At 52.8% G+C, this 27,117-nt stretch overlaps 1 protein-coding gene across 2 annotated transcripts; it reads right to left on the reverse strand.

Annotated features, from left to right (window-relative positions):
- Positions 1–587: 587 nt before the first annotated feature.
- PDLIM4 (PDZ and LIM domain 4) lies at positions 588–15,044 on the reverse strand. 2 transcript variants are annotated; one of them, XM_065918142.1, is made up of 7 exons: positions 14,876–15,044; positions 10,228–10,379; positions 6,615–6,693; positions 1,889–2,070; positions 1,519–1,682; positions 1,018–1,135; positions 588–898 (listed from the first exon to the last, which is right to left on the reverse strand). In XM_065918142.1, exons 1-7 carry the CDS (start codon positions 14,966–14,968, stop codon positions 694–696), a joined length of 993 nt encoding a protein of 330 aa, XP_065774214.1. In that variant the 5' UTR covers positions 14,969–15,044; the 3' UTR covers positions 588–693. The 2 variants fall into 2 exon arrangements, with proteins under 2 accessions (XP_065774214.1, XP_065774215.1); XM_065918143.1 differs by lacking the exon at positions 1,018–1,135 and having other exon boundaries at positions 695–898.
- Positions 15,045–27,117: the final 12,073 nt, after the last annotated feature.

The raw sequence follows: 27,117 nt of genomic DNA on the forward strand, positions 1-27,117 counted from the left end.
GGCCGCCCGCGCTCCTGCTGGTGCCCACGCGGGGCTTTTCCTGCCTGTACTCGCTTTTAAACATTGCTTTGCACACACAGTTCCTCATCCTGAGGAGCTCTTCCCAGCTGACACCTTCCTTGCCTCCATACAGATCAAACCCTTTGGAGTGATGTCCCCTTATAGGCACCTCAGACCTCCCCTCCCTATTAATAGACTTGCCCCTGTGATTCATGTCTGCCATCCACCCAGGCTGTGGCTTCCTTAAGGACAGGCGTACTAAGGTGCTTAGTGATGGCCGCCTCTTTGCGACCCCATGGACTGCAGCCCGCCAGCCTCCTCTGTCCATGGGATTCTCCAGGCAAGAGTACTGGAATGGATAGCCATTTCCTTCTCCAGGGGATCTTCCCAACACAGGGATCGAACCCAGGTCTCCTGCATTGCAGGCAGATTCTCTATCATCTGAGCCAGACAGCACAGTATTTATCTTGCTCACCGTTATAACCAGTGCCTGAGAAAATGCTTGGCATCTGGACCAGTGCAGCACTCGGGAGCCAGAGCCTGTGTTGGAGGGAGGCAGACCAGGGCACCGACACAGCACAGGCGGAGCGGAGAAAGTTTATTTAGAGAGCCAGGGCGCAAACACATATTTACACGGACCGCGCGGGGACTTTAAAAGAAGCAGAGGCGGGGACGCGACGTGCCGGGAGCGGCTCAGACGAGTTCCACCTTGGCATTAGGGTACACCGCCACCACGTCGTAGCCCTCGGGCGGCTTGACGCGCGCCTTGGCGTGGCTCTCGCAGTAAAGCCGCTCGTCCAGAAAGAAGTAACCGCGCTGTTTGAGGTTCAGGCCGCAGTCGCTGCACATGAAGCACTCGGGGTGGTAGAGTTTGTCCCGCGCCTTGACGATAGTGCCCCTAGAGGGTGATCGGAGAGGACGGCGTCAGGGGCTGACAGCTCCATAAAGCACGGCCCTACTCAGGGCCTCGGACGGGGGACGTTGGGGGCAGGTGGGGAAGGCAGGGGAGGTACTCACACGATGCCGTGGCCGCAGCGCGTGCATTCCGGCAGCCCCTGCAAGCCACTCAGCGGAGCGCCTAGCTTGCTGGCCGTGGGCTTGAGGTTCCGGGGACCGCCAGGTCCGGGCCGTTCCCCTGAAAGCCAGAGAGCGATTTGCAAGAGCCCGTTGCGGAGGTCAGAAAAAGCGGAAAACTTTACTTCTGCGGAGTGCGGGGCTGCGCCCTACTTCCGGAGCCACCCGCACAGAGACTGGGGAGGGGGTTGGAAGGGTGTGAAAGGAGGAGCTGCGATTCCAGTGGAGTGCTAATCAGAAAGCCCCGGTGCAGCGAGGGGTGTGAGGAGGGGCAGAGAACACGCGATGTTGTTCAGTCGCTAAGTCACGCGGGACACGTGGGAGGGGCTAATGGCTGGGAAGCAAGACGTGGGGTCGCGAAAGCGCCGGTAGGTTAGGTCCCGAGGGCGGAGTTTGCTACCTCAAGGAGTGGGAAGATAGGTGGGATAAAGAAAAGAGTCCTACCGCCCTCGCCGGCCTCCAGCATGCCCTGCAAATAGCGGAAAGAGCCTGACTGCTTGGGTTCCGCAGCTGCAGGCTCAGCTGGCTCCCGAAGCATCCTGTACACCTCTGAGCCCAGGTCGACTCCGCAGTCGCGACTCCTCGGAAGGCCTCTGGCTGGGTCAGTGCTGGACGAAAGAGATGCACGGAGGGACAGGGTTGCAGTACCAGCCTTCCCCTGCCAGTTCAGAGTTCTGGTGAGGTTTCATGAGTCAGAATGCAACCAGCTGAGACTCAAGGTTAAGGGTCAAGATGGGACCTGGTGTGAGATTTGAGGGATCAAGAATTAAGATGGGATCTGAGTAGGGCATCAAAGGTCCTGCCTCTGTACTACCTGTGGGGTGGAGACACGTGCAGGGCACCCATCTGGGCCAGTAAAGTAGCCTCACTGTTGCTGCCATTGTGAGGGACTGGGAGGCGAGGCGACTGCCCGTAAGGAGATCCCAAGCCCGGCCTGCCATCTTCTGGCCCAAGCCCGGTGGCTGAGGGCCGCCTGCTTGTCAGTGGACTGCCATCCTAGGAGAGAGAGAAACCGGAGGCACTGGGAGACCCTCTGTGGTACACCCACCTGTGCCCTGCTATGCCAAGCCTTCTTGGGTGTTGGCTGACTACTCTTGCTCAGGCATCTCTGGGCTATGGTGCCTAGTCAGGGAACGGGTCTGTGGAGGAAAGGCTGAGCCTTGGGCCTGGTTCAACCCCTGAAGAAATGAGAAATGCTTATGGGAAGTCAGACGCAAAAGCCCTGAATCCTTGAGACTCAACCTTGGCTCATGAGCCCTGTGGTGGTTCTGACTCCCACTGCCCATCTGTGTGGTGTTTGGGCAGGACCATGCCAAGAAGCCTTTTAAGACCAGCATGCCTGTTGCAGAGTGTGTGGCTTCCTTGTGAAGGTGGTCCCGGTGACAGGTTTTTTTACCTGTCAGAACCGCGCTGGGTACTAGATGGGCCCATGGCTGGGAATACAAAACAGAACTCCTGTTCTACAGCCAGGAAAGGTCATCAATCATTGTGTCCCAGGACCCTTTGGCAGGAGCAGGAGGTTTAAAGGTACCATTGTGGTACTTCCCTGGTGGTCCAGCGGCTAAGATTCTGCAGTCCCAATGCAGGGGACCCAGATTTGAACCCTGGTCAGGGCATGTTATCCCACATACCACAGCTAAGGGCTTGATTGCTGCAACTAAAAATCCAGCAAGCAATGACAACAAAGCTCAAAGATCCCTCATGTGGCAGCTAAGACTCAGTGCAGCCAGATAAATAATTTTTTTTTCTTTAAGAAAAGGTACCATTATGAGGTCAGCCTCCTCTAGGCCTGTATTTTCACCCCCACTTCCTGCTTCCCAGGCAAAAATAGGTGGCCTTCCATAGACAGAGCAGATGAGGGGCAGGGAGCAGGCCAGGGCTCAAAGCTCCCCATCCCATGACCCCACAGCCAGCCTGATGCCCATGACCGAGTCATCTAGGGGAAGGATGCCCTGAATATGCCTCCTCAACCCATGAGAAGAGGGAAGTTTCTTTACACGTGCGGGTCTGAATGGGGACTGGGGACCTTTGTCCCTGGAGTGCTCAGGGCCGTGTTTCCTCTAGTTTGTAGGTACACAGGCCTGTCCTCAGCAGTATGCTAACAGGCATGCACACTCACAATACCTTTACAGACACACCCATGCAGGAAGGCAACACACATGGATCAGCCAGTCTACCTACATACACCTAATCACACAGAGTTATGTGTACTTGGAGCCAGAGCTGGTCATGCTGGGGATGACCATATCCCTATCCATTGACAGGGACACAGTTGGTGGCCAGAGCACCCTGGCTTTAGGGTAGGGCCCAAGAGCCCAGGCCATGAAGGTGTCCTCAGCCCCAGTCTGGGAGGAAACATATAAACTGTCCCTCCACGCTACAGTGTGAACAGGGCTGTCAGGTGGGAGGAGAGGAGGCCTACCATAGGGGGAAAGAGCAAGCCTAGGACTCGGGCAGCCTCTAGCTGGGGCACAGTTGAGCCTGCAGGGCTTTGCCCAAGCTGCTGCTTTCTGCAGGCTCTGAGCTGGGCAGGAGCATGAGGAATGGGTGAACTAGCAGTTGAGTGACTGAGTAGGGTTGGAGTCCCAGCTTCTCCCACTCTAAAAGACAAAGGAGAGGGTCTCTCGCTGCCCAGGTGGGCCCCCATCAATGAGGCAACAGCAGCAGAAAAACCTTTACCCCTCTGGATCCAAGAAAAGCCCCTGAGAAACCTGAGCACTCTCCCACGTGTGTCTGCAGGGCAGGCAGGCCAGGGCTGGCCTGGCCTCTAATGGGGACCAGATGGGCCATGGACTGTGGGGGCAGGGCTGGGCCCCATACAAAAAAGGCTTCAACAAGATGCGGGGCTAGAAGGACCTAGAGGAAGAAGGCCCTCAACTTACTCCTGCCCAGCAGGGTGTGGGGGTTTATTGCAGGGTCATCAGAGCCCCTGCCCCTCCCATGGCCACCCATGCAGCAGCCTCTCCGCGGTTAAGACACACGTGATGACCTCAGTGTTGGTTGAGTCCCAGCTTTCTCACTTACTCACTGAGCCAGCTACTTCACCTCTGTGAACCTGAGTTTCCTCATCTGTGAAAGGGGAACATGATGGTTTCTATATCATAAGTTCCTGGTGGGTATAAAATGAGACCTTTGCATATAAAGCGCTGAGCGTAGTGCCTGGCACACATCCATCATTGGATGAATGGCTGTCATGAGCATTCCTGAGCCCCCACTCCTGAACTTCCCCTCTCCATGATGTGCCCATGTGCTCTTGGGGCCCGAGTCCCTGCCAGCTGCTGATTTAGTTGTTGAAGCCTCGATGTGTCACTCCATAGCATGGGGGTAACCGTGGGCTTGCTCATCAGCTCCCACGTGCCTGTGGTCAGAATCTGGGACACTCAACTGGGACAGAGGTGGGCACTAAATCCAGGTGAGCAGGTGGTACCTCCCAGAGGCTGAGCTTCGACTCTCTGCTTGTCTGGAGAGGACAGGCTGAGTCCTGCACTGCCTGCTGCACCTGGCTTGTCTTAAACCATCACCTGGTTCTCAGCTCAAATGCCACCCTCTCTGGGAAACCTTTCCTGATCACCATCCTTCCTTCACTCTGGGCTGTGTTCCCATGTGAGGCTTGAGAGAAGTCTTCTATGACCCTATATGGAAGGAGGGCCTGAAACCCCAGTTGGTGAGTGCCAGGGTACCTTGTGCTGGTCTCAGGGCCAGCTGTGGTTTTCCCCTCCTGCGATGGCTCCAGCTGGGCCCACCCCCGTCCCCCCTGCAGGCAGAGGGTGGGAGCAGTATGGGGACAATGGGCCCTGTGTCTGTGTTACTGAGGACACGACCGGGCAGGGGCTGGGTGGGGGTGTTTCTGTCGCCACCCATGGAGCTCATGACCTTTTAAGTACAAAATGGGGGCAGCAGCTAAGAGGTTGCCCTGCTGCTTGTGGAAAATCCCTCTGCTTCCAGCCTGAGCCACCAGCAGCCTGGCCCTTGAGGAGGTCAGTGAGTGAAAGTGTGGGGGCAGGGGGAACTGCCTTCCAGCCCCCAGCCCCCCTGGCCCAGAGCCTCTCCCAGAGGACTCAGCAGACCTGAGCTTCACTTTGCAAAGCCTGACACTTACACATGAGTGCTGGGCTCATGCATGAGCTGGGGGCCTGCACCATGCTGTCCCCATCTGTCAGCCCCATATCAGGCCTGGCTGACTTGTCTTTGTCTCCCACCTCCTGTCCCCATGGGTCTATGGGACTACCAGGAACAAGCTCCTGAGACGCAGGTGTGGCCACAGATCTTTGCAAGAACAACTGAGGTCTGGGGCAGAGGAAACTGAGAGCCCTTAGCCCTCCCCTCTGCTCCTAGCCACCCCTGGGACTTTTCTCTGAGCCTCTGGTGCACAATCTCACCTCTGGGCCTCTATATGTGCTTTACTTTGTACGTGGCACACTTCTCTCCTAGCCCCTTTGTTTGCCTTATTCTTCCTAGACCCTCAGGTCATGGTTTGGATATGCCCTCCTCCAGTTCTCTCTGACCCCTTGATTGAGTTTTATACCTCTCTGGACTCCTCTGACCCCTGGCTTCTGCCATCCCAGAACTGCTAGGTGCTTCTCCCCTTCCAGAATGGGCACTTCCTGCACATGGTATATATCTGACCTCAGGGATGCCAGTAAAAGCAAAGTTGGAAACAAACATCAGAGAGAGACGGGGGCTGGGATAGGTGGTGAGGGCAAGGCCACAGCAAATCCTTCCCTCTGGTACATATAGCAAAGTCACCATGGAGAGACAGTGGAGATGAGAGAGAATCCCACATGCTAGGTCCCAAGTTCTGGATCCATCACAGACCAGCCAAGTTTCCACCTTGTTTAAACTCTGTGGCCCCAGAGATGTCAAGTTCACTCTGGATACCTCAGCCTTGCCACCTGGGCTACCCCTCAGGCCCATGGCAAAATGAGGCCCTAAGGTAGCCTGGCCCCACCTTACATTCCTTGAGGACGGCACCATAGCTGTGACTCTGGTCATACACAGAAAGGTAACTGAGCAGACAGGCCTGCAGCCTGAGGTCTGCTAGGGAGAAAACGTCAGTCTTGGATAGGCAGGGCAGTGCCTTATATTCTAAGGTTGGCTCTGGCCAGATAGGTGCCAAGGTTAGGATGAGACAGAAGAGTACCCCATAGCCTGTGGTCACTCCACAGCCTGTGGCTGTCCCCCACCCTGCCCCCAAGCCTGGTGACTTCCTCCTGATCTGGCATCACTGGGCAACCCAGCTGGGTAGGTGGTAGCCCTGAGCCAAAGCCTGGCCCAGTCCCTGCCCATCACAGGCACTATTGTTCCAGAATCCAGGACTGCCTGGGGAACCGGCAGAGCCCACTGCAGGTACCCATCACCTGGGGAGCACCTGAGGGGGCATGGACAGGGCTCGGAGAAGCCTTCTGCTTCAGTCTCTGGCGTGGGCATCTGAGAACCCCAGTGAGGACATCCGCAGTTAAACCTGTGGGTGAGGCCCAGCCTCTCTGCCCTGGGCTTGCTCTGAGCCAGGCCAGGCTAGGTCAGGCGGTGTAAGTACAAACCTGGGCCTCGGAGTCGATGTGGATCCTGTGTGCCTGAGCCTTGTCCTCTGGGGTATTGGGCCAGCTCCTGCCTTCAGGCCTGTGACAGAAATTAGGATGGTCACAAATCTCTGCTTATTAGCCCACTATGCCTGGAACGAGGACCAAGAAGGGTTGGGGTCTGGGCCCAGGGCCACCCTGGACCAGGCTCGGTACTCTGCACGGATGAGGATACCACCCCAACACTTTCCCCTGCACCAGAATGGTGGCTGTTTCGGCAAGGAGACACAGCTCGGGATCCTGGGATAGGCTGTGTGTCCCTTCTCCACCAGCTGCTCCTTCCCACTCTGGTCTGGTTCCTAGGAAGGAAGCCCTACAGCTTCCCCACTTTTCCACTCTCTCTGTCACCTATGGAAGCTCCACACAAAGAGGGCCAAGCATATGGCGGGGCGGGGCAAGTCAGGCCTCACACACTGATCAGCTGGGAGCCCACCGCTCATCCCTCTTCCATCCACAGCTCTGCCCAGGCCTGCGGGTCAGGCACCCGGGGACTGTGGGGGGAAGTGAGATGGAGGCTCTGAGGGGTGCACCTCCCCTCCTGTAGCCGCCGGCAGAGTCATCACCAATGTCTGCCCAGCCCAGATGGGAAACAGGCCATTAGGAAATTCCTGCTTCGCCATAGAAACCAAAAGCCAAACACCACTCAGGAGGGAGAAAAACATCATAAACCTGCCATCAGTGGGGCAGGCGGGGCTGGGAGGCTACAGGCCTGGGGCCCAGTCCTGCCACCAACTAGTCCTATGAGAAGGCAGGCCAGGAGGGTGTGTGGACCCTGGACTGGCAGGTGAGTGTGAGTGAGGCTGGTCACATCAAAGGGGAATAATGTCCCAACTCCGCCCCCAGGGCCTCCTGGGACTTCTCAGGGGTCTCACCACTGGGCTAGCAGCTCAACCCTGCCCCTCTCCCTCCACTCAGAAGAGGATTTTAACGATCTGACCACACCTGTAGTCCACAGTCCCTCTGCTCTTGCTCACCACTGCCCCTTCCCTGGTCCCCTACAGGCTACCTCTCCTCCACAGCTTTTCAGAGGCCTGTGGCACCAAGGCTATGCGGTCCTACCCCCACTGGCATCTGGCTCCAGAACCCTCAGCCATGCTCCCAAGTTACTGCCCTAACTCACAGCTAACTATGGCCTGGACATACTCAGAACTCTGCTGGGATAAACCTAGGACATCTCATGTGGCTCTTTGGCCTTATACTTCCTTGAAGTCCTGCCCAGAAGAGAGGTACAAGCCTGAGGTCTGAGGATCAGAGGGTACAAAGTACCCAGAGCCATGAGAGTAGCCCAAGGCATCAGATTGGAATGAAAGGCTTATTTGTGTGTCAAATTCCACCCCCAGATTGCCACACTTTAGACTGGGCAGGTAGCTCTATCTGCCATCTTTAAGTCCCCCAAAGGGTGGGCTGGGCAAATCCATCTTGTGTCACATGTAATAGGTGACAGGGATCCTACCAGAGGCCCTGGGGTTGGAGCTGATGCCAGGAAGGTCCTGGACCTACAGAACGTGCCCAGACATTGTGGGTTAGCTTGGACTGCTGGATATCTGACTGAGTTCCAGACAGAGTAAGCATAGTGGGGAAGCTGGGTCTTTACTTCACTTTTCATCCTGTGATGAATTGGAATTAGTCTGTGGAGGATTAGAGCTCTCTGTACACAAGAGAGTAGGTAGGCAGGCTGGCCTGGGCAGAGCTCCACACAGAAGCTCCCTCCAGCCAGTTCGCCAGGTCCATGTCTGGGCCTCAGGCATAAGTCCTGGCACAGCAGGCAGGACAGAGCAGGATCAGGGGCCTTGTAGGTGAGAAAGTCCCCAGGACAAGAGATGCTGGCCCAGAAAGTCAAGGTGGTCCTTGTCTTGATCCCCCAGAATCTGCATACATGAGAATTAGGGATAGGGGGCCGGGGGAAAGGACCCCAGCTTTTCAACCTGACTGAGCAGACGTTGTATGTCACGATCACTCAATCCCAGATCCTCTGTTTTGAAGTTGAGGATGCTAAGGGCTCTGATATTAAGTCACCAGCTGGAGGACAGCACAGTTTTCTAGTGAAGAACTGGGGCTGGAACCCAGAATCTGTGATAGGAGACAGTGTGCTCTCCCCGGCTCCATGTCCAGCAGCATCTGGGAGCTGAAACACCCAGAGTGGAACAGGTTAGGGGACCCCTGGCTCCATCCATGCCTAGCTCGGAACAAATGGCCAGGGAAGGAAGGAAGGAAGGAAGGGGGACCTCCACCCTGCCCCCGTCCTGCCACCCTCCCCTGACATTATCCCCTCTGCAGACCTCCTGAGTCAGGCCCCCGTGAGCCTCCCCTGCTCCTCGCCCCACTACTACGAGGGCTTCCTTTATCTGGCCAAGCAGAGTCAAGGCCAGAGCTGAGTCAGGGCCCAGGAACCCAGCCAAGCTGGGTGGCCTCGTGGGCAGAGCAGTGCTGACGTTTCCCCCAGCCAGCCTGTATCCCCGTCTCAGAGAGGGTGATGAATGTGATTGTGCTTTATGGAGAAGGAAACCCAGGCTCATGGAGGTCATCTCGTGTACCTCAGAGCCCTCAGAGTCTGGAAGAGGGCCAGCTCTGCTGAACTCCTGGGCCAGGGCCTCCTCACTTCAGGCCAGGTGGAGTGTACCAGGCCCTGGACTTGCAACTGGGCCCACTCAGCCCGGAGAAGAGTCAGGGGTCCTGACTTCAGCCCAGAGCAGGACCAGACTCAAATGGGGCTACTTCAGAAGCCTTCCCACCATGTTTAACGGCTCTGAGCCAATGGATTACCCTCTGCCCCACCAGCTCTAAGGCCTGGTTGGCCACGTTGTGGTTTGGGGAGAATTCGACTACACACATCCACAGGGGATCGTGGAAAGTCCCTGTTAACAGGGAACGTGGCAGGGCTGAGCAATTATGTCTGACTTCTCTGGATCCAGGGAAGACAGGGGGAGGGAGATCCCGCTGAGGCAGGACCCAGCCAACTGCCATCAGCCTCAGCAAGGTTTGACGGGTCAGCAGTCAAGCAGAGGGAGTGGCATCTTTGGTGAGCCTGAGAGAGACCTGGGGTCAGACAAATCGTGCTTCCCCATTGCTCCACTGTGTGTCTTGAAGTACCCTCCAAACTTTCTGAATCTCAGTTGTCTCACATGTAAAGTGGAGCCTATATTAGATTTTACCTTATCAAGTTGGTTTGACAGTTAAGCAAGGTGTTGGTCGATTAAATTTTTTGAACTGCTCATCAAGCTGGTCACTCATGGGTGGGGAAAGGACAGAGATCACATGCCCCCGACACCCCCGGCGTAAGGCTACCCCAGGTCTTATTTCAGCCCTGATTTTGGGTTGTCTACTCCCTGCCATAAGACCCCAACATAGTTCCAGCAATAGATTAAATGGGGGCTCCTTCCTTTCTTAAGCCACCCACATCTCCAAACAGTGCCTTCCAACCCCCTGTGAGAGCACTGCTCCTTAGGCTTGGGGTGCCAGGGAGCAGAAGCTGAAAGGCTGTGTGAGGCCCTGCTCACCCAGGATGCTGGTGACCCAGAATTCATCCTCCCCTAACTCACCCCCATCATTCTGGCTCAGCCTGCCCTCCGCGTACCTGCTCACGGAGAGCGTGAGATGGTCGTGGCAGCCCTTGATGCGGTTCTGTGCTTCCAGGTGTGTCATGAGCTCTGTGCTCTCACCATTGATGGCCTGGATCAGATCTCCAGGGCACAGGGCAGCCAGGGCAGCCTTGCTACCAGCATGGACCTGTGGGTGGACAAGCCAGATGGCTGGGCATTGGTCATTACATGGCCTTGCTGCAGGCTCTGCTGCAGACCCCTGCCATCCCCAGAACTGTGCCAGTGCGGCCCTGCTGCCAATGTGACCTGCAGGTGGGCAGACCATAAGACTGACTGAGTTCCCACATGGCCTGGCTGGAGCCTCTGCGCTAAAGGCCCCGACTCCCGCTCACGGGGGTCTGGTGCGATATGATGGCATATGACAGGAGATTCCTCTGGGCTGGAACGAGTACGATGTCACTCTTGCAGCCTGCATACATGCCCATGGATGTGCAGGGGACACACAGGGATATGTGCTCTCAAACAGATAGTTAACACAAAACATGGACACATAGCTTAGATTGCCCCATCCAGCCAGACCACAGAGTAAGTCCCTTGACCTGACACTCAAACCCTTAGTGACCTTGTTTCTTTTCATCCCCACCCCTCCATATTTACCTCCACCTACTGAACTGAACCCACACTCTATCCAGACCACGTGAATTACTCACAGGCACCAGAGAGCTCTCTGTTACCTCCACACTTCTGCAGGTGCTGTTCCCTCTACCTGGAACACACTCCCTTTGACCCCCAAACCCTGGTTACCAGCTTACTCCTCGTCATCCTTCAGGTCTTAGGCTCTCCACAGAGGCATTTCCCCTTGGAGCCTCTCGTCTGGGGCCCCACAGTACCCTGTGTGCCTCCTTTATCACTTAGCTCCCCTAACAGTGTTAGCACCTCATTCTGTGTTGTCACCTCCCCAGGCAAGTTGAGGGCCATCTACTTCCGGCTGCCAGCCTGCATTCCTGGATCACAGCTCCCTTTCCTCTGGAGGACAGGCACTGAGGACACCCCAGTGCCACTGTGGACCCCAGAGCGTCAGCAGCGTCCACACCGGAGCCTCCTTCAATGCTGATCCCTTGACATGAGTCACATGAGGTTGGAGATAGACTCATGGGATGCCTGAGTAAGCAGCCTGGGGGGAATTCAGGCAATAGGACATCCTTTACCTTGTCTCTGGTCCCTGCACAGCCTTTGGAGAGAGATTTTAGGGACCCTCATTTTTCCCAGCCTCTTAGCTAGTGGCAAGTCATGGCTCAAGAGCGGTCAGTGACACTGTTCCTATGGGGCGGGAGCTCCTGGAAGCCTGGCCAGGCTCTGCTTAGCCAGTTCTCTGTAGTGAGTAGACAAAGCTGAAGTGCTGGCAGCTCCTTGGCTGGAGTTCTGGTGTGGGCACTGCCGAGCTGACCTGCGCCAAAATAGGCTGCCCCAAGGAATATTCTTCTAGACCATGATACCCTCAGCCACACCATTAATATTCCCTTGTTGGACACTGGCACCAACATAGGCCTGTCTTCCCAGGGGAGGCACCTACTTGGCACCATCCCACCCTCCCCCCTCAAGGCCCTGCCAGGCCCCTCTCTTTCATGGATACCTGCTCTGTAGCATGACCTGGGCTCAGTGCTTTAGCCATAACTAGCTCATGGCAACCTCTCAACCACCTAATGAGACAGAGGCTGTTTTCATCCTTATTTACAGATGAAGAAAGAGAGGTTTTGGGTATGGGGTACTTTGCCCCATTTCCCATTCTGGAGAGGAGTCTTCTTCTTCAGGGGTGGCTAGCGGCAGGATGACTCAGCCGGTACAAGGGGTGCATTCAGGCCCCTGTGGGTGGAGGAAGTTCTTGAAAGCAGGGGTGGCTGGGGCTCTGCCAGTGCTGCTAGCTCGGGAGTTCTGGTCAGAGAGGGCGTGAGGCCAGGAAACCGTGACTCTCCCAATTGCCTTTACATGCATTGTTTCATTAGTCCTCAAGGCAAGCCTATTTCCTAGATGAGGAAACCAAAGCCCAGAGAAGCACAGGACACTCAGCTGATAACCAGCAGAGTTAGGATTTCAACCCAGGCCAACCAATTCCAAATCCTTTGTTCTTAACCACAGTGTGCATTTCTACAAAACATAGAGGTGTTCTGAGTAGAAGGATCAGGATGTATAATGGCTCATCTTGGAGTGAGAGTAAACGCAGGCTTCTGTGGCCAAAATATCATTGGTGAGGAGAGAGTGGAAGAGATGAAATCAGAAAAAAAGCAGGGACCAGACCTGCAGGTCTTGTAGGCCCAGAAGAGAAGCTGGCATCTCTCCTGGGCAGTTGGGGAAAAGGGAGGATTCTAAACAGGGAAATCACAGGACAGAGTTGAATGCAGGCCGATTTGTCTGGATGCTGAATGCAGGATAAACAGATAAAAGGAAGAAACAGAGGAGCAGTGAGGTCAGCTGGGAGACTGGGGCATGAACCAGCGGCCTCACCAAAGCAGCTACTTTTAAAGCCCCTGTGTCATTCCACCTGGTCTAGATGCAAAAAGCCCCTCCAGGGAGTTGAGCATAAAGTTGGTGGTATTTGTTCGGGGCACTAGTTTCTAGGGACCTGGTAGTAGCAACACCAATTAGGATGCCAAGGCTGTCAGTCACTATAGTTTGCAAGGAAGGAGCCCTGGACAGTGTTTTTTTTTGGGGGGGTGCTCCCCGAGGCTTTGTGGGCTGAGGTTGCATAGCCCCAGCTCTGCCAGGCAGCCAGCCTCCTCTCTGTCTGAGTGTGGCTGCCTCCATTGGGTGGGGGAAGCCCCATGAGCGTGGGAGGGGCTGGGTCTTGAACCCCCCTGGTGAGGACACTCCCACATATCATCAGTGTCTGCAGGATTACCCTTGAGGTACCTGCTGGGCAAGCTGTGGCCTGTGCTTCCTCAGCCCCGTAAATCTCCCCAGATCCCACCCAAACCCGGGCTCAGCCATCCTGGCTCCTCAGGCCTGAGCTGCTGCTATGTGACTTTGGGGGACAAAGGAGGGGTTCTTCCTGGCAAACTCGTTTCAGCCTGTCTGCCTGCCAGCGGCCTGCATCCTGATCGGCTCCAAACAAGGCCGCTGCTGCTGCCGCTGTGACGTGTGGAGGCCTTTCCCTCGGCAGGCAGGCAGCCGCGTGGGCAACAGATGTCTCTGCTCCCTGCCGCCTGCGGCCGTCAGCCGCCGCCACTGAGCCTGTCAGCGGCCTCACGCCCAGGGTGCCTGGCCGGCTGGCCTGCCTAGCACCCCCACGAGCCTGCTTTGGTGGGTGGACACACAGCATGACATTCACAGGCAGACACAGATGTGTTCCCGCCCCCTCACTCACACACACACCGCAGGGCTCTCTCAGGAAAGTGGGAGATGAAAGGCTCCCGGATGCGCTGAAGGCCCACATCACTCAGCCCCAGAGACCTAGTGGCCGTGGGGAGAGGGCCGATGTGGGAATTCTCCCAGGACAGCTGGGCCTGCCTGTCACCCTGGCCCCCAGAAACAGTATTCCATGATGCCATGCCCCACCAGGTGCCCAACCCCTCCCAAGAACTAGAAAGACGTCTCGGAAAGCCCAGCCAGCTTGGTCCAGCCCCCATGGCAAGAAGTGGCGGAAGGGTGGGGGAAGGTGTTCTCAGTTCCCGTGACACAGGGTCTCGAAGGCCAAAGTAGCCTGTGTGGGGTCAAGGGATAGCCCCAGGCCCCTGCCTTTCTTCCCTTCATACTGGGAGCCTCCAAGCGCAGGGTTCTCTCTTCTTGGTCCCCTACACTGGGATTCCTAGGGGCAGAGTCTGGGTCTCCTCTTCTGGCCCTTCAAATATGGGACCCCAAGGTTGGGCCAGGATCCTGTCTTTCCCAGTTTGGGCACCCCCTGACAGGGACCAAGTCCTCTCCTCTACGCCCCTGTCCTCCCTGGATTAGCCACCACCCAGGGCTGTGCCCCTTCCACTTCCTCCGCTGTCCTCAGCCTGGGGCAGTGCATGGCCAAGGAAACTTGAGGAACTGGGCTGAGGTTATCCTGGTCCCTGGCCTTATGAGTCTTGTGGGGAAGGGGTCTCACAACTGCACAGACAGGCCTCCCCTTCCCCTGGAAACCAAAAATTCCTGGTCACTTCCCCGTAGGACAACTGAGGTCATGAATGAGAGACTGACCAAAACCAGAGAGGGGAACTGGCTGGATCTTTCTTTCTTCAGTTTCAGAGAGGACCCCAGTCCTCTTTGGGGTCACACAGCTCTGCTGGCAGGGACCCTTGATAAGGGAAGGGGTCTCTCAGTCATTTTGCCCCAAATCTTCAGGAGGGGTTCAAATGTAAGCAGCATTTCTGGGCCTCTGTTGACCACTCCTGATCCCTGGCCCATGACTTTGGTCCTTCCATGGCCTGCGGTTGAGTCCCCCAAAATGAGGCCAGCAGGGAGCCTGCTTTGTGAACTCTTTGCGGGGGATCTTCCGAGGGACAGGGCAGGCAGGCCCATGGAGAGGGGGAGGGGTTGGGGCGGCGCTGCCCAGCCTGGAAGCCGCCTCTACAGCCTGTGGGTCACCGAGGCCAACGCTTGGCCTCCGAGCCCCCAGGACGTCGGGGATCCGGGTCCCGAGTGGACCTCAAGGGCTGGGTCTCAAGATTCAGGATCACCCCGCCGCCCTGTGGTCGCTGGACTCACCCGCGAGATGGTGAGGGGTACGCTGAAGTCCCGGCCGCCCACCAGGCGGAAGCCCCAGGGTGAAGGGCCGCGCAGGGTCACCGAGTGGGGCATCGCGAGCGGAGCCGCAGCCGGAGCTTGAGCCGGACACTGAGGAGCCGCCGCCGTCCCCGCCGCCGCCTGGACGCCGCGCCCCGCCCCCGGCCCGCCCGCCCCCTCACCCTCCCTCCTCCCGGCCCCCGCCCCCGCTCCCTGCGCGCCGGGATTGGCCCCGCGGTTGACCCGACCCTCCCACTTCGGGGGGCTCTGAGGACCCGCCCCTCAGCCCCGACCGCCTGCAGCCGGGCACCCCCACCAGGTTCTCGGAGACCCCGGACCCTGACGGCTCCGACGTCCGAGATCCTGCCCGAGCCTCAGCTCTGTGGGCTGCGGAAGCTCAAGCCGGGTCCTTTGAAGTTGCTTCTGAGGGGCGGCGCCCCAGCCCGGGGAAAGATGCGGGGCGGGGGCTGCCCAGAAGGGGAATGGGGCCTCGCCCTGTTTCGAACCTCCTCAGGGTCCTGGCAGGCAGTTCTGGGCCCCATCTCTCGCGTGCGAGGAGTCCTCTGAACCGCGAGCCCTGCTGGGGAGCCCTGCCCCTGAGCAGACCTGGGCCAGTGTCACAGACTCAGGTTGACAGCCGGCAGTGCCGAGTATGGGAGGGGGGACAAAAAACGTACCTGACCTGGTTTGGGGAGGTCAGGAAGGCTCTCTGGGGTGCCCTTACAAGTGTCACTGCTTCCCCAGGACACTCAGGCCTTCTCCAGCTGCCCTATCCTCCCAGGCTTTCTTCCTGCATTCATGGCCCTTTTTCATCCTCCCTTGTAAGGAGTTTTGGAAAGCTACCTACCTAGGAAAGCAGCAACTTCACAGGGGTGTGAAGTACCTGAGCAGAGTGGAATCTGGGGCAGCCCTTCACTTGCGACCTTCCTGGTCTGTCTCAACCATTGTCCCTCAGGGTGCCATGAAGGTGGGCAGCCCTTCACTTGCGACCTTCCTGGTCTCTCTCAACCATTGTCCCTCAGGGTGCCATGAAGGTGGGCAGCCCTTCACTTGCGACCTTTCTGGTCTCTCTCAACCATTGTCCCTCAAGGTGGCACGTTTGCAGGTGCTATGGCCTGGTAAGGGCCCCACTGACCACTCTCAGGCCGTCATGGACACTTCAGCCTGGCTACATCAGGGAAGCACTGTGTGCTGTTCCAGACCCCGAGGAGGCCCCTCATTTAGCCATTCTTGATAACTCTGTGTGCCCTCTTGTCCAGCTTCTGTTAAGAACGCTGCCCTTGGGAGGCTAACAGGTTATGGGGTAAGATGGATCTGTCAGCTCTATAACACCTCGAGAAAGAGGACACTTGAGAGGCATGCACTTGTGGTAGTCCAAGGAAGTGGGTGTGCTCTTCAGGGTGGAATGTGGGTGCCTCTCTGGGAGAAGGGCTGCTGTTTGCTGTCTGTTCAGGTGGCAGAGAAGCATGAGTGGTGTGTGTGGCAGTGGTGTGTGTGTGTGTGTTGGAGAATATATTCGGGAATGCACGGGTTGGGGGGACATAACCAGAGAGTGCCAGCCGTTGAACTTTGAATTCTGTGAGCAAGGAGTTTTCTGCTCTATGCTGTACAGACTTGTGTCCAACAGGGACCAACCAAGCAGAAGGGCTAGTAAAGAGTCGATGGCTGGATGGTCTCTCAGGGGCCCTTAGGCCAATGGATCCCCAGGACTTGGACCGCACTGAATGATGTGGAGATTGGGAGCAGCTAACACTGTCACTGACCGTCTGAGAACTAAGTGCCCAGCATGACTGGGTGATCAGACACCTCATCGGCACTCCAAGAGCCACAGTGAATGTAAATGGTGCAGATCTTTGCTGTGGGGAGGTGGGACCTCAGGAGGCCGAGGAAGTTCCTGCCCAAGGCATCCCATAGTGGATTCCTGAAACTCTTCCTTAGACTTCTCCCAGCTTACACGCCCCCCAGGACTCCCAACCACCACCCCCATCCTGAAATTGCTTCACTGCCTTCCTCTTTACTTCCTTTGGGGGAAGTATATCACCCCTGTCCAGGAGTGGTCCTCTTGAGTATGTCTTTCCTAGCCCTTCAGGCTCTGGGCTGGGTAATCCATCTCTGAAGGCTTCTCCCCTAGGGTTGAAGACAGGGGTGTGGTGGGGAGTGGCTCTTCCAAAATAAGGGGTATAAACTTTCCCATTTCATTGAGCAGTTTCCGGGGTAGTTCCAGGGTCCATGGCAGTCATCCTCCACAGTGGGTCCTTGATGGTACCCCTGACTTGAGGGGACGTCAGAGGCCGGCTTCAGACAGCACCCTCCCACAGGACACAGGCCTGGGCAAGACTGAGTTCCTGGAGGTTGGAAGCAGACCTTCTTAGGAGTCACACTGTAGGCTCACTGCTGAGATGCCCTGCTTTGGACAGTGAGTTAGGCAAGCTGCTTCAGTCCATCCCCAATGCTCCCTCCAGAAACTCTCAGAATTTCCTTTTCATGCTTGTTGCTCTTATTCCCTGGGGGATTGCTGTATTGCTGAATCCCTATCATGCTGAAGTACCAGGTCACAGGGCAGTGTACAGGGTCTGGGAGCCCTCTCCAAGGTGGGGATGATGGCAGCTGTGTCATGCCTCACCTCTGCCCTGGTGGCCTTCACTTATTCATTGCACACCCCACCAGGCATCTCTGCTGCTGGGTGCAACCAGACTGCTCACTTCATGCATTCTTTATTCATTCAACAAAAACATATTGAGTGCTTTTCCATATGCCAGGGCCCATGCCTGCCCAGGGCTGTGGTAGAGAGATCTGTAGGGACAAGGACTGTGTCTATCTTATTTATTTATGTTTCCCCAGCAGCCACAGAGAGCCTGGCACAGAAAGGGTGTTCAAAAACATTCATTAGTAACAATATTATTGTTGTTACAGGAATTACTATTACAGCTCATCCTTCAGCCATGGCCCAGAAAGAGGCAGGGCATGAGGGGATCCAGGAGGCAGAGACTTGTGCTCTTCTGTTCCTGCTGCCTTGGAGACATGCTCAGGGGCCCTGTCCTTCAGGGGAGCCTCAAGTAGCTCAGGGCACTATGCCCAGGCCTGCTGTGTGTGGCCAGATCTGTCCAAGGTCAGGAGAAACTACAATGCTTTTTCCTCAATGGACTGGCAGGCTCCAGCAGGAACAGATGCCCTTGGGAGATGCCCTTGGGACTCAGCCTAGGGTGGGGGTTGAGGGAAGGGACGAAACAGGAACAGTCTCCGGCTGAAGTTGAGGCCAAGCCAGGGGACCGCCCAGAGTAGGAAGCAGCCCTGAGTAGGGTGTGTAGTGAAACTGATGGAGCAGCCCTTGAGGATAACTTCCTGTGAAGTGCAAGGGGCTGACCAGAGAGGCAAGACCCTAACCTGCCCTGTCCTGGCCCTGGGGTCACAGATCTCTATATACAGTCTGCTCTATTCAGTCCAATACAGCCTTCCTTCAAGGCCCAGCCCTCTCCTGTCAGTCAATAGCCTGGATTCCAAGGAGATATGAGTCTTGATAGGGGCACTTCCTCTTCACGGGATGCCCACTCCACAGTCCTGGCCACTCCAGGACCCAGAGGGTACCCAAAGAAGAACCCGAGAAACTCCCGTTTCAGTGTAGCCTATGTGGCCCGACTCCAGGTCCCATGGCCTCTGGCCTTCGTTGGGTGTGTTCACTAAGCAGTCTGCTGGTCAAGGCTAGGAACCTGTGAGTCTACAGGGTGGAGAGAACAGCAGTCTGGGGCAGGGCTGGATGGGGAGAGGCTGTGGGGGCCTTCTGCAGGGTCAGAGCTTGGCCCTACAGTCATAGGGAGCAAGGCAGGCCTTAGCAAGATTTGAGGGGCTCTCAAAGGGGAGGAGACAGCCAGGGGCATGGGCACCAGGTGACATCTGGAAGGAAGGTCTGAGGTGGTGTAGCTTTTGAAGTGGACTAAGGGCAATGCCCCACATATCCTGGGATGACAGGGCTAGTCAGGGAGGCAACAAAGCTGGCCTGTGAGCTGTGTTTGGTGCAGCAGAACTCAGGGGAGGGCGTGCCTGTGACAAAGGGAGTTTCCCGGCTTTAGTTTTGTGCCATTTGATCCCTCAACAAACTTTTTGAGTGCGTGCTATGTGTTTAGCCTAGACCTGATTAAGTAGGCTTGGCGATGTGGGGACTCCCCACCACGCCGCAACCCCCCTGGGGGCTGAGAGGCAAGAGGCTCTAGAGGAAACCAGCCTCTGAAGATCCAAACAGGGACAAAGCCAATTCTGACAATCGGAGCCTCGTTGCTGGCCCTGAGCCGGATTCCAGGGCAGACACGAAAGCAGAACCAATTCTCATCAGAAAACTGAGCCTTGGGAAGGGTGAGTGTCCACCCCAAGCTCACAAATTTTCTATGCAGTCAATCAGGGGTTTAGACCCTGCATTGGTGACTTATGCCATGCCCCTTTCACCAGGGACTAGACCTGTCCCGATCATGCCTGCCGTCCCCAATAGCACCCCTGTCGAACCTGCTTTGTGTCTGTTTTTACAGAGAAAACCCGTCTGCTCTGGGACCCAACAAAGGGACTGCCGGGCAGCAGGGTGGGGGCAGGTTTACCCAGCTGGGCCCAAGGAGGCTCTGGCCCTGAGACCTGGGAGTGGAGGGTGTTGGGAGGAATGGAAGGAGACAGCAGACAGGTGGGAGAGCCAGGAGCAGCCCAGCCCAGGTAGGGAAGTGACAGAACAGGTTGTCAGAGGTGGGAGTGAGGCCCATGTTGACTGAGTGCTTTCTTCAAGAAAGCAGCTTACAAAGGCACCGTGGTCTCAGCCCCTGCCTCAAGGACACCCCCAAGCTTACCCTCCCTCCTGCTTCTTGCTCAGGCCAGAGGGTACAGTCAGCTTGCCCTAGAATCACCCAGCCTCTCCCAGCACCAAATGCCTCAGTGCTGTTACCTGTAGCCCCCAAATAGAGGCCCAATGCTGGGGTTCTCACCAGCTTCCCCTGATAGTTGAAGGCTTCTATCAGCCAGCCACACTGGGTCCCTGAGCAGAGATGGCACCTCCTTTTACAAATCAGCTTCTCCAGGCAGAAGAGCAGAGGGAACAGCGTCTGTTCCCTAGACGCTCTCGGCCTTGGCGTGACCATCACCATACTCTAGCATAAGTAGGGGCTCAGGATCCATCCCTCTGCAGCTCTGGGGGAGAGACATGGCTATCAGATACAGGTCAGACTACCGAAAGTGCAAGGATGACATAGGGGAACAATCGTGGGAGGCGGCCCAGGAATCTAATTACTGAGGCTCCTGAGATGCGTGTCACTGCTCCTCTGTCAGCCAGGGACTCAGTCCCTGGGCCTGGAGTCCTGGCACAGCTTAGCTCTGCCCCAGTCCACACATCCACAGACACTCATGTTTGGCAGTGACCCGGCCAGGACACTCTGTTCTCCTGGCTGAAGACTTTCCTCCTCTTCTGACCATTAGAGTTGACACTCAGGCCACTCAGAGAGAAGGCCAGGCCACTTCCATAGTTCTAGGCTTTCAGTGAAATAAATATGGAAAAAATATGAGAATAGTGTTTTTTGTTTGTTGTAAGGATTTTTAAAATTTATTTGTTTATCTGATGGTTGCACTAGGTATTCATTGTGGTGCATGGGCTCTTCATTGCTGTGCACACACTTTCTGTAATTGAGGCAAGCTGGGGCTACTCTTTCTCGTGGTGCACAGGCTTCTCATTGCGGTAGTTTCGAGTGTTGTGAAGCACAGGGTCTAGGAGCATGGGCTCAGTAGTTGTGGCGGACAGGCTTAGTTGCCTCTTGGCATGTGGGGTCTTAGTTCCTGAACCAGGGATTGAACCTGTGTCCCCTGCATTGGTGGCCTGACCACTGGACCACCAGGGAAGTCCCTGAAAACTGTATTTCAAGAATCATGGTTTATGATATTTATGCTTTGGTCATTTATTCAACAAATATTTTTGAGAGCCTCCTATGGGTCAGGCACTGTTTTAGGCCTGAGTATTGAACAATTGAATGCTTATAACACCCATGTAAAATGTATAGCCTCATTTGGAGATAACTTCAAAGATTGAAATTCCAGACTTCCTAGTCCTTCTCCTCAAGATGAACCTTAGCAGCCCCTACCCCTCATAACTTTCTTACTGGTATAGATTTAGCCTCTGTCTCCTACTACCCGAGAGTCTTGGAGACCACGATGAGATTGGTGGAGGCCTCGAAGACTTCCCCAAGAGTCCAGCAAGCATGGCACTGTTTCCAGCCTGTCGTCCCAGCTGCAGCCTCTGTCTCTAAGGGCCACCCACCCCTCTAGAGCACCAGCAACTTTAGTCTCTGATTTGTCTTGGTGAAATGCATGGTGCCCAGCACTGCCAAGTGGAGCCTGTGGTGCCTCTAGCGACTGAGTCACAGGCTGGCATGGACTGTTCAGGCTGACTTCACCTCCGGACCTGGCTTTGGGACACCCCAGCTGTGACCACCTGGTGTGAGCCTGGCCGTCTGTGTTGCTAGAAGAGTGGAGCAGAGCTGTGCCCCTAGAGTGCAGCAGCTGCCAGCTGGCCCCAGGGTGTGGGAATCCAGGTGCAGGGGACCATGGGGATTAGAGCAGAAAAAGCCAGATACAGGCCTGGAAGGGTGAAGCGGGGTTCAGGCTACTCGGGGCCCATGGGGTGAATGGGCTGGAGTGGGATTCATGAGTCAGCCTCATGTCCTGGGTGGCTGTATTTTTGGCTCCCAGGAATCTTCAAAAATCCTTTCCCACTTACTTTTCCTCCCAAGGCTAGGCCCATAGCAGTGCAGACCCAGGCTCAGCAGTGGGACATGGGCAGAGCCCTTGGTGTCGAGGTCTGAGCCCCTCACACCCCACATCTCTTGTTCCCGCCCCCTACAAAGAATGTACATGGAACGTGGCCCCCGCTGAGAGGACACCTGATCAGATTGCTTGTTGTCTGTGAGATCGTCTTATTTGTAGGAAGGTAGGATTGCCTAAGGAACAGGAGAGGCAGGGTTGAGGGGGTGTAGAGGGGTGCCTCTCCCACATAGGAAGCCAGGATTGCTTGAAGAGAATGTATAATGAGCTGTCTACGTGCTGAGAGTTAAGCAAGAACTGTCTCATCTCAGGGAAGAGGAAGGGAAAATGGCAGATCTGGACTAGACATGCGCTGAGTGTTGGAATGGGCCCTGCCCACAACTCTGGAACCAGCAGGCCCTGAGAGGTAGCTGTGTCTAGGATTAAAACAAGCTGACCACAAAGAGCTGTGACATTGGGCGTTCAAGCATGCAGCATTGTTGGCCCAGCCAAGGAACACAGGCATTCTCCCTCTGAGAACTGTGGTGTTCCTGAGCCAGAGTTCCCACAATTATTGTTAAGATCTATTTATTATGCTAACACCAAGGCAGCCCCCCGCAAAGAAAATGGCAGATTCATCTAATTTGTGAATACAGCAAACTGATTTCCATAGTATGTTAAAATAGTTATCGACTTGGTGATTTTCTAGGATTGCAAGCTTGATTTAACATTATAAAATCCATTGATTAATTAGAGTTGTACACGACTGAGTGACTGAACTGAACTGAACTGAATAGATTAAAGAGAAAAAAGGAACACTGTGATCAGCCCAAAAGACATTTGATAAAACTCACCAGCTATTCACAGTAAAAAGTTGGAAAATCGTGAAGAGGAGGAAACATTAACTTTTTAAATAACATATGTGTGTGTGCGTGCTCAGTTGTGTCTGACTCTGCCACTCCATGGACTGTAGCCCACCAGGTTCCTCTGCCCATTGGATTTTCCAGCCAAGAATACTGGTGTGGGTTGCCACTACCTCCTTCAGGGCATCTTCCCAACCCAGAGAGTGAACCTGCTTCTAACACATTGCTGACGGTTCTTTACCACTGAGCCACCGGGGAAGCCCTAAATAACATATACTGGAAACCAAAAGCCAATATTGGGCTCAAAACTCTACAGTTCCCATTAATGTCCAAACAATGGACATTATCCAAAAATGTCCCTTTCATTACTGCCATGCAGTGCTGCTTTGGAGGTCCTTACTAGGACAATAAAGTGGAAAAAAAAAGAAATAATGGATTAGTAAAAGAAGTAATGGAACGAGTCAGAGGGTCATTGCTGGCAGATGTCATTATAGTTGTGTCTTCATAAAATCCAGGAGAATCAATTGAAAAACTCCCATGACTAGTAGAGGGATCTAGTCAGATGGAGCAGAATAAGGTATGTTTGGATATGTGTTCAGATTTTTAATGCCTTTTAAAACTATTAAGTCACAACTACTGACATTTACCGCTGGTGATAGTGTTTTGAAACAATTACATTTTCTAGGTTATGTGTTTTGTCAGGGTTTTAATTTTATGTAACTAAATTTATATTGTATTTATAACTAGAAAGATGATGGTAATAAAATGAAAAATAAAGAAAAGAAGAAAAGGATAAACTTTCCTTTTTATATAAAAACCTTACAATAATATACTTCCACTTACCCCTCCCTTCCTTTCTATTGTGTTGTTGTACATTTATTTCTACAAACATGATAAACTCCATAATGAAGAGTTGTTATTTTTGCTTTAAATACTCAGTTGTCTCTTAAATTGTTTAGGAAACAAGAAAACATATTTTATATTTACTTATTACAGATCTTTGTTCTTTTGTTTAGAGCGAAGTTTCCATCAGGTATCATTTCTCCTCAGCGTTAAGAACTTCCTTGAACATTTCTGGTAATGCAGGCTCACTGGTGATAAATTCTCTCAGCTTTTTTAAAAATTCAAACTATTTTTATTTCTCATTTCTTTTATGGAGATAGTTTTTCTGGATATAGAATTCTTGGTTAATTTTTTAATAGCATATTTAATATGCTATATATTTTTTGTGTTTTCATGTTTTCTGGCTTACATTACTTCTGATGATTGATAAGTGTTCATTCTTATCCTTGTTCCTCTTGATATAACGTGTTTTTGCCTTTCAGTGTTTTTAAGATGTTTTCTTTGGTTTTAAGATATTTGATTATGATGTGCCTGGATGTGGTTTCCTTTGTATTTATCCTCGTTGAGGTTTTACAATCCTAAGCTTTTGGGGATGATGAGTTAATAATTTTTAAAATAAAATTTAGAATTTTAGTCACTATGTTATTTAAAGTTTCACCTTAATCTCTTTCCTTTCTTTCTGGGACTCTAATTTTATGTATACTAGTCTGCCTGATATTGTTTCCACGTCATTTGCCTGAAGCTCTAATCACTTTTTTTCCAGTCCATTTTCTTTCTGTGTTTCCATTTAAATAGTTTCTATTGACTTGATTTCAAGTTTATTGAATTTTTCTTCTGCAGTGTCCAGTCTACTCTTAAGACTACCTGGTAAAACTTTCATTTTACATATTATGTTTTTCAGTTCTAGAATTTCCATTTAGTTCTTTTTTACAGCTTCCATTTCTCTGCTGAGATGGCATATCTGTTCATTTATTATGTCCATCTTATCACTCAAAAATTCCTGAACATATTTATAATAGGTGTTTTAAAGTCTTTATCTGCTATTTCCAGTATCTGTGTTATCTCTGAATCTGTTTCTATTCTCCTGGTTATATATCATATTTTCCTGCTTCTTCCTATGTCCGGTAATATTTGATTGTATATTGGGAACTGTGGACAGTACATTGTTGAGTCTGGATTATGCTCTTCTTTATGGAGTGTTGAGTTTGCTTCATTGGGCAGTAAATCTACTAGAGGCTTAATTTGATCTTATTGAGGCTTTGTTAGGGCAGGTGTAAAGTAATGCATTCTATATGGCTCAGTTCAGTGCAGTTGCTCAGTAGTGTCCAACTCTTTGTGACCTCATGGACTGCAGCATGCCAGGCTTCTCTGTACATCACCAAGTCCTGGAGCTCATATCCATATCCATCAACTCATATCCATCGAGTTAGTGATGCCATCCAACCAGCTCATCCTCTGTCGTCCCCTTCTCCTCCACCTTCAATCTTTCCTAGCCTCAGGGTCTTTTCAAATGAGTCAGTTCTTTGCATCAGGTGGCCAAAGTATTGGAGTTTCAGCTTCAGCATCAGTCCTTCCAATGAGTATTCAGGACTGATTTTCTTCAGGATAGACTGGTTAGATCTCCTTGCAGTCCAAGGAACTCTCAAGAGTCTTCTCCAACACCACAGTTCTATATGGCTAGAGTGGTATGGACTTTCTAAGATTTTAATTAAATGTTCAGGGTTTTCAGCAAGGTCTTTCTACTCTGGCCAGATCAGGTCTCACCCCTGTATGAACTCTGGAATCCCCGTTTAGTTCACAGACTCAGAGTTTTCTATCCATCAGGCTTCAAATAGTCTTTCTCTGCAACTGTGCAACTTAGACAAAGCCTCAAGAGTCTATCTGTGCAGATTTCTAGAGCTTCTTCTCCATGCAGCTCCCTCCTTACTCTTTAATACCCTGCCCCACAAGTTCAGCCACCTCAATATCCTCTGTCTCTGATCTCTATTTCCTTTACTCATCTACTTTGCTCTGTTTGGACTCCACTTCCTTCTCCCTTAGTTTGGAAAGTGCCCTAGGCAAAGAACTTTACTGAATGTGGAATTCACCTCTTGTGTTTCCTTTCTCTCAAGGATGAAGGTGTTTGATGTCCAATGCCTGTAATCAGTTACTGTAAATGTTTTATCTAGCTTTGTATTTGTTTACAGTGGAGAAATTAGTTTATTACCAGTTACTCACCCATGGTTGGAATCTAATAAAATTTTAAAAGAAGAAAGGAAAATGCTGCTACTGCTGCTAAGTCGCTTCAGTCGTGTCCGATTGTGTGCGACCCCATAGTCGGAAAATAGGGAGCCTTAATTCAGAATGTGGATGTGATGCCACAGGTGTCTGAGACTCTAAGCTGGAGCTGAAAACAGCTGGGCCAGTGGGGCCTATCCCTTTCCAGTATTTTCTAATCCAGTGTCAGAATTGAACCGAATAAAATTTCCAGTTCTGGCCATGGGGGCAGGTAGTATCAGAATACTCCTGCCAAAAGCAGTTAAGAAACTTGGATGAAATATAAAGGACAACTATTTGAGGACATTGGAGAACAACTAATGCAGGTAAGAATTGAAGGATCATAATCCTTGAGAAAAGGGAATAATGTGTACTGAGTTTTACATTTACTCTGGCTTTTCCCCTGAGGATTTCCCACAGTGTTGTGTGGAACAACTGGAACAACACTGCTGCTGGGAGAGTAATGTTGTACAACCATCTAGAAAAATGGTTGGAAGTAACTACTATAGTTAAATATGTGTATATCCTATGACCTAGAAATTCCACTTCTGGGTTTATATTCTGTATAAATGAATGTTTATTTCCACTAAGAATGCACATGTGCAAATATATACAAAGCAGTTTTATTTGAAATAACTAAAAACTGGAAATAGTCCAAATGTTTGCCAACAATAGAATGGATAAATTATGATATATTCATATAATGGAATACCATACAGCAATGAAATAGAATGATGTACTACCAAAAACAGCAAGATGGGGCACTACCACAACCATAATGTTGAATTTAAGAAGCAGACATAAAAGTATACAGTGTATAAGTTCACTTTTATAAAATTCAAAATCTGAAAACAATAATCAAAGAAGAAAGAATAGTGGTCAACTTTGGGAAGGTTTATGGACTATCATCGGGTTACAAGGGAGCCTTTTGACATTATGGAAATAGTCTATATCTTGAGCTAAGCGATGGTAATATGAATTTACATGTATTTGAAAAACATTGGGCTATATATTAAGATAAGCAGTTTTCTTTTTGTTGATTGTGTGTGTGTGTGTGTGTGTGTGTGTGTGTGTGTGTGTGTGTGTGCACTCAGTCATGTCTGATTCCAGGCAAGAATCCTGGAGTGGGTTGCCATTTCCTACTCCAGGGGATCTTCCCAATCCAGGGATCGAACTCACATCTCTTATGTAGTGCCACTTGATTATATCTTAATAAGCTTTTAAATAAAAGTTTAAAGTGGCCCTGGCTGCACATGCCATTCCACGCCTGCTGGCAGAAGTCTATGAAGCTTTCCAGTGGGCAGAAGGAGGCCCTGTCTGGCCAGCACAGGGTTCCATGTGAATTAGTCATCCTGCTCCCCCAGCCTTTTAATTTTTTTATTTTTGGCCACACAGCATGGCTTGTGGGATCTTAGTTCCCCAACCAGGGACTGAACCTGGCCCCTCAGCAGTGAGAGTACGGAGTCCTAACCACTGGTTCAGTTCAGTTCAGTTCAGTCGCTT

The sequence above is a fragment of the Muntiacus reevesi genome, chromosome 1 (assembly GCF_963930625.1).
Source record: "Muntiacus reevesi chromosome 1, mMunRee1.1, whole genome shotgun sequence".
Taxonomy (NCBI): Eukaryota; Metazoa; Chordata; class Mammalia; order Artiodactyla; family Cervidae; genus Muntiacus; species Muntiacus reevesi.

Bases quoted from the DNA above. Each gene is read 5' to 3' on its own strand.
- PDLIM4 (XM_065918142.1), bottom strand. From the start codon at position 14,968: ATGCCCCACTCGGTGACCCTGCGCGGCCCTTCACCCTGGGGCTTCCGC. The intron at 1,683-1,888 runs GTAGTACAGAGG...TCTTTCGTCCAG, and splicing joins CACGTGTCTCCACCCCACAG to CACTGACCCAGCCAGAGGCC. The intron at 1,136-1,518 runs GTAGGACTCTTT...TCTGGCTTTCAG, and splicing joins GCTGGAGGCCGGCGAGGGCG to GGGAACGGCCCGGACCTGGC.